We start from the raw sequence: 20,049 nt of genomic DNA, 5'->3' as shown, positions 1-20,049 counted from the left end.
GTCAGTCAGTCAGTCAGTCAGTCAGTCAGTCAGTCAGTCAGTCAGTCAGTCAGTCAGTCAGTCAGTCAGTCAGTCAGTCAGTCAGTCAGTCAGTCAGTCAGTCAGTCAGTCAGTCAGTCAGTCAGTCAGTCAGTCAGTCAGTCAGTCAGTCAGTCAGTCAGTCAGTCAGTCAGTCAGTCAGTCAGTCAGTCAGTCAGTCAGTCAGTCAGTCAGTCGCTCAAGCAATCCCGCCATCATCGTAGCCATGACTCCTTAACATGCTCCACAGCCTGCCCCCCTCTCTGCGGATCAGATCCCGATACCTCCCCTCCTCGACCACCGTTCCCTTCTCCAGCACGACCACGTTCTCCGCGCAGGCCATCATCTCCTTGGAATGCGTGATGATCAGGACCGTCATCCCGGCTCCGCCTCCCCCCTTGCCACCATCCCCCGCACCGGTCCTGACTTCCCGCCTACTCTCCGCGATCAGATCAACGACGGTGTGGCGGATGACGTCGGCACTTTCGCCATCCAGCGCGCTCGTCGCCTCGTCCAGCACCAGCACCCGCGGTCTCCGGACCAGCGCTCGAGCGATCACGATCCTCTGGGCTTGGCCGCCGGAAACACATAAGCCGCCCTCGCCGATGAGTGTTTCGTAGCCCCGGGGTAGGCTGAGGATGAAGTCGTGGATGCCGGCTCGGGTTGCGGCGGTGTGGATGGAGCATGTGGTGGTGAGGGGTGAGAGGAGGGGGAGGCCGTAGCTGATGTTTTGCCGGACGCTGGCGGGGAAGATGGTGGGCGTTTGGGGGACGATGGATATGTGGGTGCGGAGTGTGGCCATGTGCAGGGTGGTGATGTTGTGGCCTGAGATGAGGAGATTGGGTGGTGGTGGTGGGGAGAAGGTGGAGTTGGGGCGGCTGGTAGGGTTGGGCGTCGGCGGATAGAGGCCGAGTAAGAGGGAGGCGATGGTGGATTTTCCGGAGCCGGATGCCCCGACCACAGCTGTGGAGGTGCCGCTGGAGATTGTGAGGTTCAGGTTTGAGAGGGCGGGTGCGGAGGGGCCGCGGCTAGGCTTCATCATAGGGTAGGCGAAGGTGAGGTTGATGAATTTGATGGGGCCGGAGACGATGTCTGGGTCAGCGGTGTTGAGTTTGATGGTGCCGCTGTGTTCGTGGGATTTATGGAGGGGCAGGTTGGACAGACGGAGGAGCCGGGTTGCCGTGTCTGTCGACGAGGAGATTTGCGGGATGAAGGCTATTACTGCGGTAGCGTTGGCCGTGCTGAAGAGGAGCATGGAGAAGACTGTGAGGATTGACTTGACCGAGAAGTCTCCTTCTTGTACGACCTTCGCACCGTACCAGAAGACGAGGGCCGTGACGAAATTGATGGCCGAGTCGGATGCACCGAAGCAGAAGCCAGAGTAAGCGGCCCGCTTGATGCCGACGATCAGCGCTTGGGAGGTTGCTTTGTTGTATTTTTTGTGGAAATAGGATTCCAGCGTCAAGGCTCGCACTGTACGGATATCTGTAAAGGTCTCCACGAAGATGGCTCCAGCTTCATTGCCAGCTTCGTTGGTGAGATTCTCCCACTTGCTGCTTACAGCATCAAATCCTTTGGTAACGAAGTATAGAGATGGAGCTGCAGCAATGCCAACCAGCGTCAGCTTCCAGCACACCACGAGAGACCAGACCGTAGCTATGGTCATCATCGCTGCAACGACAACAATAAACGGGGCGAAGCGCCCAACGAGATTGCGCATCTCTTCGACGTTCCGGTCGAGGCAGCTGGTAAGGCTTGACAGGCTATTTTCTTGCATGTCAAACCAGGCCTTTGGTTGATCAAGTATCCTTTCGAAAGCCTGCAATCGAAGACGATCGACCCAGACTTGACCACACCCTTCCAGGAGATAGTGCATGCTTCCATCCGAGAGAGCGTCAACGACGGCGATACCAAGGATGGCCATGGAGTAAATCAGGGATTTCCGTGCTTGGCCCTCCGTGATGAAAAATGTGCCTAGCAGTTGGGAGAAGATATAGGAGAAGACAGGTGGACCTGCAGCATGTACAAGGGCAGAAGTGAAACCAAGGATGAACTGTACCCGCTTGGGTCGAGAGAGAGTAGGCCACACTGTTTGTAGAATGGACCGAATAGAAGAAACGGGTTGGGTTCGTAGTGTTCCATCTGCTCCCACTTCTGATGGCTTCCAATTGCTCCAAGGCGTTAGAGAAGCCCTGGCCGATACACGGCGATTGGTTTGGAAGGTTGGTGCTCGCTTCAAGTTGGAGTGGTTGGTTGGCAGCATTGAGTCTCCGTAAATGCTATTCATTGTCATAGCTTGGTGCATACTCATGGGTCGACCACTGCGAGATAGAGCTCGGTGCAGGTTGAGCGTCCTAGGATTGGCTGAATGCAACTGCCCTATCTCAAGCGGATTGGACGTTAGGAGGTAAGCGGAAGTTCTCGGTGTTGCAGGCAACACCGGCCGTCCTCTGATCGCGTCCAATACATTGCCGGCAGATGAGCGTTTCCGTGCTACAGGCCGTGCATGCACACCTGCAGTGCCCATGGATGGTGGCCGTGGATTACGGGAACTTTCAGCAATGCTGTCCAGCTGCATTTCTATCGAATCTCTTCGCATCATAGACCTTCGTGTATCCACAGCTATATTACTGTATCGAGTATGCTGTGGAACTAGACTTGGTCTTGCTTGGAAACCAAAATCGAAATGTCCTGAAGAGGCAATGGTTGGGGTGGTCAATGTGTCGGATGCTACCTTCTCCAATGAAGGCAATGCATGTCGATAGCCCTCCTCGATAATCCGTCCGTTCTCAAGGACGTATACGAAATCCTCTTGTTTGATCTGGGAAATGTCGTGAGTAATGATGATCGTGGTTTTCCCCCGGCGCCACTCGCGTATCGCTTCCATGACAGCTTTCCGGCTGATATAATCCAGAGCACTGGTTGACTCATCGAGAACCAAGATCGGAGTATCTCGCAATCTTGCTCTCGCCACAGCAATTCTTTGCTTCTGACCCCCACTCAAGGCATTACCACCACTCCCGACCTCAGTATCGAGGCCGTGAGGCATTTCGTTGATGGTAGACTGAAGGGCTGCAAGATCAACGCAGACTTCGACTTGCTCCTTGGTGACCCGATAGTGGTCACGTTGCCCGAAGGAAATGTTCTTGAAAATAGTCTCGTTGAAGAGTATACTCTGCTGTTGCACAAGCGTAATATTGTTACGTAGCCAGTTGATCTCAAGCTCGCCGATCGATGTGCCATCCACAAATACCTTGCCAGCAGTTGGCTCGTAAAATCGCATCAACAAGTTTCCAAGCGTACTTTTCCCCGAACCACTTTTGCCCACCACGAAAGTCGTCTCTCCAGCTGGGAAGAAGAAAGTTGACTCGTTCAGCACCAGATTGTCTGGCCGGGATGGATAGGCAAAAGAAACCTGTCGAGGTTAGGTGCCGGGCAGCGTGTAACACCGTGGATACTTACATCACGCACTACGAGATCTCCCTCACAGAACTTTGGTGTAGACTGGTTTGTTCTGCAGTCGACTTTCAGTCCCCGACTCATTTGTTCAAGGATGGTTTTCATGGCGGCGCCTGCGGCTCGTCCTTTTTCGAGGACAATCATATGGGGCAGGATATCTTCAATGGCTTTGGTGGCCATAAGACAAGCCCAGAACGTGGTGAGCACATCGCCTGCAGAAGCTTTGCCTGTCCTTACGAGATGACCACCATACCAAAACCCTTGGACAAACATCGCCGTAGTCACAAAACGTACGAACCCGATTTGAAGTGAATTAGACAGAGCCTGCTTCATGTAATGCTTTGCGGCTGCCATGACAACTGATCTGTACTGCTCAAGCTCATGGGCTTGACCGTTGAAGCATTTGACGGTATCAATCGCTGAGAGAGCACTATTGGCGAATTTGGAGGCTAAAGAAAGTTCGACTTCTTGCGCGAGGATACTTGGCTGCATCATAGAATTGATAAATGACATTATGACTGCCGCCACGGGCAGGGCAGCCAGAATCACCAGAGTAAGCTTCCACGATGTGTATAAGGCCAGTCCGAGAGATGCAAACGCTTGCACGATGAATTCAACCGAGAAGCCTAAAGGCTGAGCCGTGCCTATCTGGAGTTCGCGAATCTGCCTGTTACTTAGTCAGTAGCTGCGACAAGGAGAAAAACGGTGGCGTACGTTTGTAGTCGTGGTAGCAGCGCTCCTATTCCACTCGTACGCATCTCGTACCATTCGAAATCCTTCTCCAACAGATTTTGAAACAGCAGATCTCGTGCATTCTTCGCTTGCATCTCGCCAAACACCATCCATAATGCAAAATAGCCTCCCTTGACCAGCCAGACCGTGCATCCAAGCACACAAAGCGCAATAGCATCTTTAGAAACCTTTTGCATCAGCGCGTCACCGTCAACTGCGCCAGATCCGTAGGCAGAAAACGCATCAAAAATCTTGCCAAAGAAGAGCGCAAGAGCTGGTCCGGTGATACCAGCGGCTGTCGAAAGAATGAGGGCGACGATTAGGATGGGCACATGCTGGTGTGAGGAGAAGTTGAAAAGAGACTTCCATTCTGACTTTGTAGTTCCAGTCTTTGCCGGCTGTGCAGTCAATTGTTCCTCCTCTTCATCCAAATCCTTACCCATACCGATGCGCAGTTCATTTGCAGATGATTGACCAGATTCAGAGGAAGGGCACCAGAAGGCTGTCCTGATCTTTCACAGTCTGATGCAAACATATTTTGAGATCCGGTCAGGGACAACAAAGGCGAGGAAATTAAAATGAGGTGTACACGTGGTTGGTGCAGGGAAGGCATTGTAGTCAAGGATCTGGTAGTATTGTTCTTTTGGAATGTCTGGTTACAGCAAATATCACCTTGAAACCCTACGAAACCGAATTCGTAGACCACGCCACTGGCTGTGCAGCGAAAATCATGCACAAACATGCTTCTTACCTTTTTCCAGAGTTCCGATGTTTCGTCGATTACCAGATGAAGCGGCTTCAGTCATCTGCAGGACCTGAAACCTGGCTTAAGGATTCTTCTAGACGCCAGACATGCGAGGTGACAACTCAGATAGCAACGTTCTTAGCCAGGTAGCTCCAGCCCACTGTTCTGGTACCCTAGGGCTGGCATGCGACAACGGAATTTCGCGTTGTGAATAATAGGACAAGCTCGAGCCTGATATTTCATTCGCTTCTCCAGTTGCAGATGTGACTCTGGCAAGTTCTGGGTGGAGAAAGTGATCACCAGCAATGGTCACGCTATCATACGCCCTCTTCCTTGTCTTTCTCCTCTGAATGCGCCAGTTCATAGATCCAATCATTGAGTCCCGCGCGATTTCGTGCTATTTCAATGGCGTAGAACTGCATGCGGACAGCAAACATCGTCTCTTTCTCTCCATACTCGAACTTGGGATTCCTTCTCAGCATGGTGCCAAAGTTGAAATCTTCAATTTTCTTATCACCTTTCTCATAGACATTCACAAAATTGCGCCATCGCTCTTTGCCTTCCTTGCTCTTCATTTTGTCCTCGTCGATGGTCTCGGCAGGATCGAACTCGGGAAAAGCTTCATGAAGGTGTTGAAGAATCTCATCGTCCATTCGTGTCAGGCGAAGTTTGGATCCTGGCATCTTTTCGAGGATCGCCCAGTAAGTCATCATATGCTGCACAGCTAAGTAGAGCGTGAATGAGGACTTTGTGTGGGTCCATAGGACTGAGATCGCGTACCCTTCACTGCAAACTGCTTTTCCATCTATGACTGGTTAGACCTGGCACTGTTACCTGATCGCGATGAGCCTCACATCCTCGAAATTCTCCGCTTGCTCCGGGTCCAGACGAGCACCTTCAGGACCGAGGAGAGACATCTTGAGATGCAAAGAAGAACAAGGTGAGAGTGATGCAGCAAAACTGCAGACTGGGTGTCGAAATGGCTTTCGATCAGAGTTGATTTATGGCTTACGAATTGTGCATACATATCCTGTGCAAAATGACGCAGCGTAAATTAAGCGACCCAAATGGCCTAAGTTACAGTAGCCTCACACCTGGAACTCTGGGCAAAGCCTTGAAAGTATTGGTATCTCAACAACACATCCTTCCTCATGGTATGCCCACGGACTAGCTAGTTAGAGGTTGGAAATATTTGTGCAGGTATCAAATTGTGGCATGGGTCTACCAAACATGCTTTCCTACCACATAGGGCTTATATAATCCAATGGATCATCACTAAGTACCAAACTCCATTTACCCTTTTGTACTCCGTACATGTAGAGCGGATAAGCCGCGGGTAGGACAGCCAACCCTAACGTTCAGGGGACTTGAGCAGCGGATTCAGTTACGAAATGCACCTCGACCTGCTTCGAGACCTTACAGAAGAATATTACCTCACTTTATTAGTGGTACCCTGCTCGCACTGTTTCCTACAACGTGGACCATGCCGATAAGGCACTAAGGAGGGTTCCTTGAGGTAATTCTGACATGTTGAATTGCCAACAGACCAGACAGAAGCGTGGCAGCCTGACCAACCGAATTTTCCGTTTCTATCCAATCAAGGCCCACAGACACATCTGGTCCTGGCATTCTACGTCGGCCCGCGTAACGTCAGGCCTTTCATCGATCCAGTCAATGAACACAAGAATCACGAAGGACATACAAGAGACTCCTAGCGATTAATAGCACAGAAGTACTTCCCAGATGAGGAAACCTTCTCGAATCCAAATGAATCTGTCACCTGGGCCGTAGTTCGAGATGGTTACCGCAGGGAATCTGAGGAAGCCTTGTATCATTGCAAATCCAAACCCGGACGGCGAATGAAAGGCACGCCTCGCCATCACATGCGTGACATGGTGGTGATTGGGTGTAGGAGACCATGCGCAAACACGCAAAGGGTCTGGATGGATCTTCTCGAAGAAGCTGTCGAACGCTTAGATCGCTATTCCTCAAAGCAATCCACCTTCCTGATCGCAACCATTGGCTCGAATTACATGTCCTTTTTCTGGGTCCACACGGCCCTTTCGGCAGCCGCACTGACAATTGGTCTCAGTGTCGGATCTCATCGTCACACCTTGACCTCCGGCTACAGCCGTTAGATATGGCTCCGTGGCTTCAGAACATGCAGAGCACAACTGGGGGCTCGGTGGGGCCTGAGACCCTCCGAGAATTCGATTACAGAAAGCGCGTTGGGTATCCTTGGAGGTTACCAAAGTAATCCGTTGGGGTAAATGAGCCTCGAAAACTTCGTCACTGCCGTTCCTTGTGCACAACTTGGAGCCCAAATGCCTTTAGCTAGTCTTACAGACGAGCAGCCTGGAGTGAAACTTTTGGAACTGAGAGTAATGGATTGTGATCCAAGCGCTGGCAGAACCGGAGTCACTCGTCACCTCAAATTCGTCGATACACACCGTGGGACATTGGACAGACAGGTTTTCTAAAGCTCCGCTGCTGAGATGGCTGCCAAGGCGTGGACTGTCATGTAAGCATGATGACTAAGTTATTGCCTCCACAAATGATTTTTCCCCCAATAACAGGAAGGTTAAGGAGGAAAGAAAAGCTGCTAATGCAGGGACTGGAGCTAGAAGAAGGGTTATGCCTCATTTCATGTACTGGTGTTCGTGGTGGCCGACAGGATCGGCCGCCTCACAATGCAAATGTGCGTTGTCAGTTCGCCGTTGCCCAAAGTCCACGTCTTGACCAATCAAAAATAGTCACAGTCCCAAAAAGAATGTTACACGAAGCTTGCATTGGAAGACCCACCGAGCCGAACATGTGGCCATCGCTCTTCCGATGGATTCCAATTGGTTTACTGCCGGCCTCATGGCATATCTCTTGCTGACTGATGATATGCATTGATGCCCTGCCAGCAAAAGGTATGTTACTTCAAAAGCACTGACATGACCTTGAACTTTTGCTTCTCTTCGAGCTCTGGGCTTCTCCTCTGTAGCCATTTAGCTAGAAAAAAAAAACAAAAAAAATGTATGCCGAATCGACCCAGGTTCTCCTTTCTTCGCTTTCCTCGTAAGTTGTTTTCGATATCTGAGACATGTTTCATGCCTGTTGATAATCACCCCGAATCATTCGCAGCCTTCAAAAAACATCCGATTATTCGGATCTCACAATCTTTTGTGGAAACGATGTTCACCGAGTTCATAAAGCAATCGTCTGTCCACGTTCGCATTTCTTCGCCGGTGCCTGCAGGATTGGTCAGGTCAGTGCCTCATGAAGCTTCGGAGAGTTAGACAGGGCATGACGAGTGGTATTCATGACAGGAAGCGCTTAGAAATGAGGTCATGCTTCCGGAGGACGACCCTAAGCTCATCAAGTTGATGATCGATTATCTTTACCAACTCGACTATGAGATCAAACCCGAATCGTGCAATGGAGTCATCACAAATGGCGAACCAGAGATACCCCCGATTCCTGAAGCTGATGCGCCAGTCGCACCAGTGATTGAAAGGTTTGAAGATATGGCAGCGCCGCCATTGATTGCGGAAGAAGAACTGCGGGAACTAACAAAGCCCAAAAAGACCAAGTCCTCCAGGAAAAAGCGTAGCGCCGCGTCATATGATGGTCTATCCGTACTCAGATACCAGCAGGCCTGGATTGAGGAGAGCGATTCTAATAGTTCCAAGAATTCGGAGCTGAATGTCCATGCGCAGATGTACGCACTAGCTGACAAGTATGGGATCCACGACTTGAAGGACCTCGCACGAGAAAAGTTTGCGGCAGTCGCATCAAATGAGTGGGATGGCAAAGGCTTTCCTGTGGCAGTGAACACTGTATACGCGACGACTCCGGAAAGCGACTACGGGCTGAGGAACGTCGTGGTCGATACTCTCAGTGAGCACAGAGAACTATTGAATAAGCCTGAGATGGAAGCACTCGTCAAGGAGGTAAATGGTCTCGCGTTTGGTTTGCTGAAGGCCGCTTGGGGACTTTATGAGCATGCTCTGTCAGAATTCTAACTCCAGGGCTGGCTGCACGGGGCTGTTTGACAGTTCTTTAAAATATTTGCAAATAATGTGTAGATAGTCCCATCAAACATTTTTTATGCGTTCCCAATGGCGAACATACCCCGTCATCACAGTCATCACGTATCCAAGCTGTATCCCTTTGTCATGGCTAAGAGCGTCTGCTTCACCATCTCAATTCTGGCTTGAAGAAAATGCGAAAGGGTCGGAACGTACTAATAGTACTTGATAGGACCCTTCTGAGATGGCGGTCGCAACCAATCAATGTGATGGATGCCACCTATTCTTGCATATCCTTGGCTGTAAACAGGCTTGATGTCTCCGTCCTTGTTTTGATAATACACAGATCCATCATTCGAAACCGGTATCTCGGGCAGAATGATAAGGTTCGTAGCCTCCATGAGGTGACTGATGGACCTGGTAGCCCGCTCTGCCACCTAGTCATCTAAATGACTACGAATGGTGGCCACATCTAAACCTGGCTTCTGTCTTGCATTGACAGGTTATTCGGCCATATTTTCAATGGGGCTGAGTTCGTGTTGCTAGTATGCTTGGCCATCTCTGAAGCTCACATCGACGATGAGCGGCTAGTAGATAGTGAAAACGGCTCCGTCTACATCCAGTGGTCCCAAAAAAAATGGATTTTGGTCAGGGTCGCCAATCTGCATGCCATTGGTGAAGTCAAACGAGAGCAATCCGTTCGTTTGTGGATCCATATGGGGTTGCGCGCTGCGATGTCTCGATGCATAGTACCGTATCTGAGATTAATCTAGTCGATGATCTCAGTCATTTGGGTCAGCCAGGAACGGTGAAAATGGGTAACGGAGTGATTGTCTTTCAAGGTCCCTCCTGGGATGAAAGTGCTGGTCCATCCAACTAGCCAGTGATCCGTATCATAGACTACGATTTTCTTGAAGGGAACAATGGATAGATGCCCTTTTAGAACTCTCATGATATGGGCATCGTTCCACATCTGCTGAGGCTGTGAAGAATAAACCGCAATTTTGAACACGGTAAGATGGTGCTTGTTCTGTCCGTGGACATAGAAGACGATATCAGCCAGCTCATACATCCTTCGCGCCTCACGTAGATTGGAGCGCTTCACCTTGTTCCCCCTGACATCATCCGCCTGTTGATCAAAGCATGATACTGGAAGAATTCTCCTTGATCACCTTCATCTGGGTTCGAGAAGATCAGAAATTTTCCATCCTCAGACACTTTGATCATTACATCGGGCTGAAGGGACAATTGGGGCTGACTTTGTTTCAGATTTCGGGCGCTTTGGGCTTTTAGGGCCGGATTGCAACTTACTTCGGTAATCAATACAGAAGAGACAAACAATTGCGTATCGTGGAAAGTTGAGTTGATAGTCCCACTAACGTAAGCGACTGGGCTCCAAGTTGCCTTCCAGTGTGCAGACAGAAGTACAAAATTTGCTCCGAGACTGTGATGCAGGAGCTGTGACCAGGGTGCGATTTTTATTGAAGATGCCAGCCGAGACGCCAGCCCAACGCCAGCGAAGACGCCTGCAGCTATAGGGAGGATTGCACCTCAGTACCTAAGTCGTACCTTGCGGCTCCCTTTGATGGCGACCATTCCATTCTACAAGCTTTTTGCAAGGCTATCACTACTTGCTTTACGGAGTATCCAGCATAAATTCCAGTAGCATATATCCACAAGCTTCAGTATCTGTGCTTTGTTGCCGCCATGGACATCTTTTCGGTCCTTAAGAACGCGATGGCCGGGAGTATCACGGATATCGCTCTTGTCATCGCCGTTGTGGTCTTTCTCACCATTCTCGTGAACGTTCTTCAGCAAGTTCTTTTCAAAGGCCCGAACACGCCTCCTATGGTGTTCCATCTACTACCAGTGATAGGAAGCACAGTCACCTATGGCATAGATCCATTCAAGTTTTTCTTTGACTGTCAGCGAAAGGTACGAAGGTGTGGTGGTCGTATCTTATCTATGAAATTTTGGAGGTTGCCGGGCTAACTTCATCATGAATGCAGTATGGCGATGTGTACACTTTCATCCTTCTTGGCAGGAAGGTGACTGTCTACCTAGGCAAACATGGCAATCAATTCATCTTAAATGGCAAACTCAAAGATGTGAATGCCGAAGAAATCTACTCGGTCCTGACGACACCAGTCTTCGGGAAGGATGTTATCTACGATGTGCCTAATGCGAAGTTCATGGAGCAGAAAAAGGTTAGGTGTGTCCTTGCCTCTCATCCAAATATAACTAACCTCTCTAACAGTTGATCAAATATGGTCTGGCTTCAGGTTCCCTACGGACATATGTATCTTTGATGGAGGATGAGGTCCGTAGCTTCCTCAAACGGACGCCTGCTTTCAAGGGATCTAGTGGCACGGTCAACTTACCTCCGCTGATGGCTCAAATCACCCTCTTCACTGCATCTCGTTCCTTGCAAGGCAAAGAAGTCCGTCAAAAACTGGATTCCACCTTTGCCGCATATTACAAGGCTTTGGATGACGGATTTCAACCAATCAATTTCATGCTTCCCTGGTTTCCCCTTCCTCAAAACCGCAAACGCAACGCAGCTCAGCGAAAGATGACCCAAGTATATACTAAGATAATCAACGAGCGGCGCAAAAGGGGCGACCCAAAGGACAGCGAAGACATGATCTGGAATTTGATGCAATGCCGATACAAGGATGGCACACCTATCCCAGACCACGAGATTGCACACCTGATGATCGCCCTCCTAATGGCTGGCCAGCATTCATCCTCAGTGACGAGCTCGTGGATAATGCTCCATCTTGCCGCACAGCCAGAAATGATGGAAGAGCTCTATCGAGAGCAACTACGCGTTCTTGGGAATCCCGCAAACCTACTAACCTATGAAAACATCCAAGAGATGCCCCTACTAAGGAACGTGATCCGCGAAACCCTCCGCCTGCACCCTCCAATCCACTCCATAATGCGCAAAGTCAAGAACCCGCTTCCCATCGAAGGCACCACCTGGGTCGTCCCACCCTCCCATGTCCTCCTCGCAGCTCCCGCTACAATGGGGAAAGACGATGCCTATTTTCCGAACGCTGATATCTGGGATCCTCACCGATGGGAGAGCATAGGCGATCCAATGGACCAGGAGAAGGAGAAGGCAGACTATGGATATGGGGTTGTTCCCACCGGAGCAGATAGTACGTACCTGCCGTTCGGGGCTGGAAGACACAGATGCATCGGCGAGCATTTTGCGTTGCAGCAGTTGACGATTGTTGCGTCTGTTATGGTGAGGACGTTTAGGCTCAGGAATGCGGAGGGGAAGAAGGGAGTTGTTACTACGGATTATTCGGTGAGCTTCTCCTATTCACATGTGAGGATTCTATTTGTTGACCCCATTCTTAGTCACTGTTCTCACGACCGATGGAGCCGGCGGAGGTGATGTGGGAGAGGCGTAGTGAGAATTTTTCAAAGCAGGATTTGCTTAACGGATGCTGACTCTCTCATGAGGCGAATGCTCAATGGGTTCTACTATTGGGATATAATGCTTAAATGCGGATAGAAAAGAGCGAAACTCGGGTAGTTGAGTGAAAACGGTATCCCAACACTGAGGGAAAGAGACAACGACATATACATAGACTACTACTCGCGGCACGCGGTCGTTACTAACCCACATGAAAAAATGATTTCCTCCGCTATCGTATTCAGAAATTCGATCTTACCAACAACAACAACAGTCTGCTGGCCAATCACAACTTTGTCTGGAACATCCTCAAGTCTCATTTTTCAGGGCATATAGGACGGCTCAAAGACGTCCTTGCGGCCCTTCCTGATCCAAATAAACCACTTGAGTTAAGTGGCCTGCGCGGTTCAAGTGGACTGTCCTTCATAACATCAGGGACATCACTGAACGACGATAATTCCCAGTAAGACTCTCAAGACCGAGACGCTGATGACTTTGCAATGTCATCTCATCTTGATAGCTTGTAGAATGGCGGAGTCAGGAAGAAAGGACCAGAGAGTGCGGCGATCTCTCAGTAATTGGATAAGGTGCAAGGCCAGCTGAATAAGCTTATGTGTCATGCGCCTATCATGCACCGCATGGCAGGGCTAGCATAGACTGCCAAGATAGTTAGTAGAGTATATGCCTTTCGGCGCCCTCAGGGCATGTTAGAAGATACAACTACTTTCACTACACTGATTCTGTCTTTTGTTCGTCTTTTGCGCGTCTCTTTCGCGTCAGGCTGCGACCGTCTGACATTATGTAGCAACTTGAAAAGAATAGAAATAAGAATAGGGGACAGAGACAGAAGCACAAGAATAAGATTAAACGACAAAGGAAAGAGAATAAGAAGGAGATGAACAAACTTCTATAGCGACTAACTGGGAAGATAATAAATTGATGATAAGAAGTTTTACAAGAGATATCTTAAATTAAGTTTATATACAGAGTTGTGCTTCAAAAGTTATTAATACTAGATGTAACTTTTTTTAAATGAAAAAAGGGATAAAAGAATAGAAGAACAGAAAAACATTCTGTGCGTTTTCTCTGCGCATTCTGCGTGCAAATTCTGTGCGCTTTCTCTGTACATTCTGCGTGCGAATTCTGCGTATTTCTGTGCCCTCTTTCTGCGTATCCTACGTGCTAATTCTGTGCCTTCTCTCTGTGCATCCTGTATGCGCATTCTGATTTTGATGGGATACAGCTTGGCAAGATTCTGCAGCCTTAGCAAGCTAATAGCTCTGCGTTAAACTCAAGAAGGCAGGAAGGGGAACTTTATCTAATAAGAAGGCTGTGATGAAGTGGAGGAATGAAATTCTATCTACCTTGCAGAATTCTATCTCAGAAGGAGGAGAGGCTAAACCCTGTGCGGAGAAGCACGTGCGCAGTCACGTGACACGCAGCGCCAGGGATTGGCTGACGGCTAATTCCAACAGGCTGATCTTTAGCCTGCATTTTAAAGCTTATTGCACTTCAAAGTTTGCAGCTAATTGATCAAGCTTGGCGGTGGGTTCACATTAGATAGATGATATTATATGTTTTAAGAAAAAAGTACAAAAATTAAGTATACTCATGGATGATTCTTATAGCAAAAATACAGAAATAGCGCTCAGATTCTTTTGCGAAGACCACACTTGGCATTGCCAAATGGGACTGACTGCAGCTGAGTCTAAGTGTTGAGGCAACTGGCGACGCTCCGGTAGAATTCTTTACATCCAACAATTTTGTAGATGTCAGTCTCTATGCGTCTCTTCTCCTGCCTTCGATCTCCAAGATTGCAACGATCATCACGTATTTGCTCTGCTTGGAACCCGCGACCGAATCAGACGTTCATCCCAACACGATCCTTGACGATGAAGCCTATGTCTTTACTTCGTTCCCTGTTTCCAGCAGCCTCTGCACCTGCGCAGACTATCATGGCGTCGAAAGCGGAGGAAAACCCTGCCCGATACTGTCCCGGTGGTTATCATCCCGTGCTTATTGGAGATGTGTATAATGGTAGGTATCAAGTGATACGGAAGCTCGGTTCTGGTCAGTACTCTACTGTATGGCTTACACGGGATCTTCGGTTAGTGCTCTACTTAACTTTCACTTATTTCATGTAAATTGTATCTGCTCTGACCTTGCAAGTAAAGTATCAATCAGCATGTCGCGCTGAAAATTCTAACTGCCGACTCATATGGCGTCGAGAAATCAGTATACGAGTTAGCAATTCTGCAGCATATCTCAAAGGCCGATCAGAGACAAGCGGGCTATAAGCATGTCGTCCACCTTCTCGACAACTTTACGCATACAGGACCTAATGGCAGACATCTGTGCTTGATTTTCAAGGTGATGGGAGAAAGTGTCGGTGCACTACGGCGCCGTTTTCCCACATGCCAGGTACCGGCTGCTTTAACGAAGCAAATTGCTCGCCAGGTCCTGCTAGGGCTGAATTATCTCCATCAGTCATGCGGCGTCATTCATACGGGTCGGTGACTGATCACCCTCTCCTCTAAGCTATAGATAGATATCTTGCTAATCTAGATTTGAGAAATCGAATAGATATCAAGCCGGGAAATATTTTGGTTGACATTGAAGATGGTGAGTCTGTTATTGATAGTCATCTCAAGCAGTCCCCTGAGAACACAAACACAGACGTCACGGCTCCCTATCTCCGGTCCGAAACTCTAGTCGCGACAACGGCTAATTCTATAGCAAACATCAATGTAAGGATAGTGGATTTCGGAGTTGGTGAGTGGCCTAGTAATGCTTGGACATTTAACGAGCGGAACTGAAATGCTGACACTTGACATTCTCCCAAGCTTCTTGGGTGGATAACCACCTTACCGAATGGATCCAACCACCTTCCCTACGGGCGCCAGAGGTGATTCTGGGTATTCCTTGGAATACTAAGGTCGATGTGTGGAGTGCGGCATGCACGGTTGGTCGCACATTCCCCTCTAATCATGGCTTGAGAGTACTTTAATGATATGCCGGTCAGATATTTGAGCTGCTTCAGGGATACGTTCTTTTCATTGGCAAGCAAGACAAAAACGGTGCTTGGACAGCGGAATAAGATCATTTGGCTCAAATGATAGAACTTCTTGATCCCATCCCTCCAGATATGTTGAGCCAGGGGAGCCGCTCATCGCAGTATTTCTACAATAATGGTATGTAAACTTTGCGTGAATCGTCATACTTCCTAAAATCTTTACGCTAAGACTACCTATAGGCCAGATGAAGAACATTCACCAGTTGCACCCCGTTACCCTCGAGGAGAAAATCAAACTTAGGAAGAACAAGGGTCTTTCCGATGATGACGTGGCGGCTCTTTCATCGTTTCTTCGGTCACTGCTACAATATCGACCAAAGGATCGCAAGGATGCTCTCGGTGCAGCGCTAGTCCCTTGGCTTTGGAGAGATTAAGAGTAGTGATCATTGAGCGGAAGATTGCGTGAGATGGTGGGTGCTCCAAAAATCTCGTAACCTATCCTTGCACTTCTGTTAATGACCCGCCATTCAAGACGATGAAGCAAAATATCCCGGAACCACTTGTTCTGGTGGGCCAAGTGTTGTCCTTCAGCTTTCCCTGCTATATTTTTTTAGCTGGCAAGGCGCACTTGATCTCCTCGTTTCCGGCCTCAAGGCTGATATGGTGATTGCATAGTAAAATTGATTGAGTTGATTAGGAAGCTCGAGACGTTGCGTGACCGCAACAGAAGCTAATGAATCTGCGCCAAGCAAAACGTACACGTCACAACTTAAGGGTCGCTCCGGTCCATCACAAGAATGATACGCGCTACACAGGTGCTTTACAGTTGACCTTGCCAGGGAAAAGGTATTACGAGTCACGTGCGCTCCATCTTGGCTTAAACGGTCAATGCAGACGGTAACTGTGTCTGGCACAGGGCACAGGTATCAAGGCGGGAGTGGCTAAGACCAGAGGACGCAAACGCGTGTTTGGTAATGATGTCATCATATTGTCTAGTTGAATCTTGCCCTTGCTTGCTACTACGAGAGTGTCTGGTTTTGTACTCGTATTAATCTGGGTTGGGCTCTCTAGAGCTTGCGGCTCTGTCTGCCTGGTTCACTTGGCGCCGTGGCTCCCTTTCTTAGGGACATGTTGTGGTCTGACGATTGACTAAACTGTGCGCTGCTTGTTGAGTGTAAAGACTTGTGCGAATGGGAGAAGGTGCTTGATGCCGGGTCGAAAGAGCTCTAACTGCAACGATCTACTACTAACCATTAGCAGTCACTGGATGCTCAGTTGGCTTGGATCTGCTCCACTCGTCTCCTTAGCAGAGCACATACTGGACGTATAGCTGAGATACATTTTTCCCTTAGATCGGGCTGTGACGGCCTTAATTGAGGAATGAAAGCGCGTCTACAGAGTCGTGCCCCAACTAGTCAAATTACGCTAAGGAGATACATGCTAAGAGGCGTACTCTGTAGTATGGAGGCGAAAATGCACAGCAGACAAGAGATAGAAGCCTACGTAGTAGATAGCACTGACTCTGGCGAGCGAGTCGCAACCGTACTGAAAGCTTCCAAAGTGACATTCTCCCCCTTCGCCAAGCCCAGTTTGACGTTTCTATCATGCTACTACGTACTATGCAGATCGGGATCGGACCATGAAACTGATTGTGATAAAGCTCCTAATTGGGGTGGGCGCAGGAAATACGAGTCAGCCCACCCTTTGGCCCCGTGGCAGGGATTGAATATTAGATAATAGTTGGTCCGTACCTTGGGGCTCTGTCATGCAAGGAGATCTTCCTCTTTCCCCCTGCATAAGCGTGGTATCGAGGACGAACTGCTAGCTAACTAGACTCTTAGCCTTTCTCACTAATATTTAGCTGCAGACAAACCTAAAAGCTATTCACCTTGCTCTACTACGTAGTACTACGTAGCTACCCATTAAAATGTACACCTCCATAATGCTCAATGGTACGTCAACACGAGATTGCTTGCTGTTTTGAGAGGTGGCTAAGACATTTTTTCTAAATATAACGAAGTATTCAACAGTGCGATTACTAACGGTCGTGGAGCTACCATGGAAAGGCAGTGATCAATACGTCTGGTTGCCATATTTGTTCCCTCCTCCATTTATCTGTGTATTGGATTATCCAAGACCACAATTGGTCGACTACCATTATTTTGACTGAGCCCTGAGCCCTGATCCCTATGGGGCGTGAAAGGGACCTTCAGACTGTAGGACCGGTTTCATGGCGCAAATAATCTGCGAGGCTGGATTCGAATGAAAACGCCTAACTGAAAACGCCTCGTTTGCCGTACCGCCTTTCGTTGAATCAGGATAAGCCGAACTACACCTTGTGAAAACGATTTTGGCATTGTTTCACCTAGTTTGCAGGATTTCACGTTTCAGGATATCCGCAAAAAGTGTCTGAGCTAGAAGCCGTCACTCTAGAATGCCTGGGATCATGCGCAGCTCACTGGCTCTCTCTCGGCTAGACACGTTCAGTATGCTTACATTGGGCGGAATCTGCCTTGCCACAAAAAGATGGCATGGCTAGCTGAATTGAGCTAATGTACGGGAGGCATACACAACTTGCTAATGGTTACGCCCTACTTAGTTGATTCGCGGAGAGAGTACTTGAAGGATGGACTTCCACCGTGGCCGATGTTTCTGCAAACCTCGCCCACGGAGATCATGATGTTCATGAAAATTCAGCTAGTTTTGCAAACTATGGCGCTCGCCGTCACCAATCCGAAAGAACACAAAAAGTTAGCTACTAATCCCCATGTCATTCCTTGATGCTTCTCTACAGTTGCCGTCTCTAACCATTGATATCAGATCGCAACTTCTTCTCCACAATGCCGTACACGATAGGTCGGTGTCTGAAGATGAAGTGAGACCCCGGTACCCTTCCTGAGCTTGACTTTGAAGTTTCTCCTGTCCATGCATCGCATGAGGAACACCACTATATGTCCACACCACAGGATCGCTAACCCGTTACAGCGTCCTCATAACAATCTCCCTATGGTCGACAAGGAGCCCGCCAGCGATGTGGAAGAACCGGCATGGCTCCTCAATCTTTCTGCTGGGGCACCATCATGGCCGGACTATCCTCCCGAAAGACCATGGCCCAAATCAGACATTGTCATGGAAGTTTATGACCTTGAAGCGATATTCCGAGCAAGTCTATACCTACTAAAAGATCACAGCCAGAGCACAGAAACACCATATTTCAAAGAAACGCAAATCAATACCAATGCCCCCTATACAGCCGTTAGACCCGGCCACTACCGCACCAAGCCTACTGGACCTGGCTGCAAAAATAGCGGATGTTATTGGGGCAGTGGCAGCATTGATTGCCGTGATGCTCTTCTGGCTCTACCGGCCCAAACGACTGCTTGCTAGAGCGAAAACGCAAGAGCCACGCAGGGTTTCGATCAGAGCTCGGTCTATGCGTCTGGTCGCAGCGAGCTGGAGAGCGAGACGAATGGTCAACGGACGCTGGAAACAGAGTCTGAAGCTCATCGAATCTGGGGTCGCCAAAAAAAATATATTAAAAACCGGGCATAATCGTGGAGGCAAAAAAAGGATTTCATAGGTAAAGTACTTGTTTGGATTTTGACCTCTGAAAGGTCAGAAAGTACCCTCTTTTGAGAATTTCCTTTGAGGCAGGCAATCTTTTTTATCTCAGGCGAGTTTTTCGGAGAATTCACCCATTTTTCATCCTGCTTCTCGGCTCTTCTCTTTTGGGCAACTTGACAACAGTTTCTACGCAGATAGATTCAATAGCCAATTCGACTGTGTCTGCGATGAACGAGCTCAATGCTTCATAATTGACCATCTTGGTCTTTGCATGGTGGACACATTGTACGTAGATGGAGGCCAATACCACTAATCACGTGGAAATTAACTACTGTGCGTTGCATAAGAGTTGCGAATTCCATGTACTGTCATTTATTTTGTATGTGAGTACACGCAAAATTAATTACTAGAGTATATTCAAGTTACTAGCGTATACACAAGCTCACGAAAATTAATTCCAAAATCTCACTCAAATAAGAAATAAGCGCTAAGACCTGCGCTTGGCAAAATATTACGGCTCAACACCATAGATTCTATCAGGATAGCAGTTTGCTTTTTGACGATTATAGCTTAACCATAGCAGCTACTACTACTTTTATACTATTAATTGATAGCTCTCTATCCGTACTATCTCTCTGTCGCTTTATAGCGCCTCAAGCGTATTGTAGGGTACGTCAACAGTAGTTTCGTCAACGCGAAAATGACAATGACGAAAATAACTCTTTGCGTGCTTCTCAACGCCACAGAGCTGCACAGCAAGGTGGAAAAAGCCCTCATACCAATCAGTAAACTGCCCTGCAAGCTCTCTATTCGATCTCATCCATGCTTTCAACGGAGAAAACGAGAATTCGATAGGGTTGAAGTCAGGAGAGTAAGGAGATAGATATATTAATCGAACGCCTGCCTCTCAGCACATATCTCTCAGCTCCTATATACAAATATCAGTATTAATAGTAAATATAGCGTCAAGAGCTTACTTGACTATGATAAGCGCTGTGGTTATCTATAATCAGCACTAACCGTGGCTTAGGATACGGATTCATTTTCATTAGTAATCTTTGAATAAATGCGTTAA

At 48.4% G+C, this 20,049-nt stretch overlaps 6 protein-coding genes across 6 annotated transcripts; 4 read left to right on the top strand and 2 right to left on the bottom strand.

Moving 5' to 3' along the window:
• Nucleotides 1-217: 217 nt before the first annotated feature.
• On the bottom strand, nt 218-4,652 carry EPUS_06451 (uncharacterized protein; the record flags this gene model as incomplete). The annotated part of the gene is made up of 3 exons (XM_007787276.1): nt 218-3,433; nt 3,481-4,144; nt 4,192-4,652. The coding sequence occupies 3 exons, from the start codon at nt 4,650-4,652 to the stop codon at nt 218-220; spliced, it is 4,341 nt and encodes a 1,446-aa protein (XP_007785466.1).
• Nucleotides 4,653-5,271: 619 nt separating this feature from the next.
• EPUS_06450 (uncharacterized protein) lies at nt 5,272-5,871 on the bottom strand (the record flags this gene model as incomplete). Its single annotated transcript, XM_007787275.1, has 3 exons — nt 5,272-5,678; nt 5,735-5,759; nt 5,809-5,871. The coding sequence occupies 3 exons, from the start codon at nt 5,869-5,871 to the stop codon at nt 5,272-5,274; spliced, it is 495 nt and encodes a 164-aa protein (XP_007785465.1).
• A 2,418-nt stretch (nt 5,872-8,289) lies between these two features.
• EPUS_06449 (uncharacterized protein) lies at nt 8,290-8,964 on the top strand (the record flags this gene model as incomplete). The annotated part of the gene is made up of 1 exon (XM_007787274.1): nt 8,290-8,964. One exon carries the CDS (start codon nt 8,290-8,292, stop codon nt 8,962-8,964), a length of 675 nt encoding a protein of 224 aa, XP_007785464.1.
• A 1,713-nt stretch (nt 8,965-10,677) lies between these two features.
• On the top strand, nt 10,678-12,432 carry EPUS_06448 (Eburicol 14-alpha-demethylase; the record flags this gene model as incomplete). The annotated part of the gene is made up of 4 exons (XM_007787273.1): nt 10,678-10,905; nt 10,980-11,177; nt 11,228-12,286; nt 12,340-12,432. The coding sequence occupies 4 exons, from the start codon at nt 10,678-10,680 to the stop codon at nt 12,430-12,432; spliced, it is 1,578 nt and encodes a 525-aa protein (XP_007785463.1).
• A 3,077-nt stretch (nt 12,433-15,509) lies between these two features.
• On the top strand, nt 15,510-15,844 carry EPUS_06447 (uncharacterized protein; the record flags this gene model as incomplete). Its single annotated transcript, XM_007787272.1, has 2 exons — nt 15,510-15,588; nt 15,651-15,844. The coding sequence occupies 2 exons, from the start codon at nt 15,510-15,512 to the stop codon at nt 15,842-15,844; spliced, it is 273 nt and encodes a 90-aa protein (XP_007785462.1).
• Nucleotides 15,845-18,177: 2,333 nt separating this feature from the next.
• On the top strand, nt 18,178-18,797 carry EPUS_06446 (uncharacterized protein; the record flags this gene model as incomplete). The annotated part of the gene is made up of 2 exons (XM_007787271.1): nt 18,178-18,285; nt 18,396-18,797. 2 exons carry the CDS (start codon nt 18,178-18,180, stop codon nt 18,795-18,797), a joined length of 510 nt encoding a protein of 169 aa, XP_007785461.1.
• Between the last annotated feature and the right edge of the window lie 1,252 nt (nt 18,798-20,049).

The sequence above is a fragment of the Endocarpon pusillum genome (assembly GCF_000464535.1).
Source record: "Endocarpon pusillum Z07020 unplaced genomic scaffold C658955, whole genome shotgun sequence".
Taxonomy (NCBI): Eukaryota; Fungi; Ascomycota; class Eurotiomycetes; order Verrucariales; family Verrucariaceae; genus Endocarpon; species Endocarpon pusillum.
Note: the sequence above shows the minus strand (reverse complement) of the source record. Positions and strands in the feature narration are given on the sequence as shown.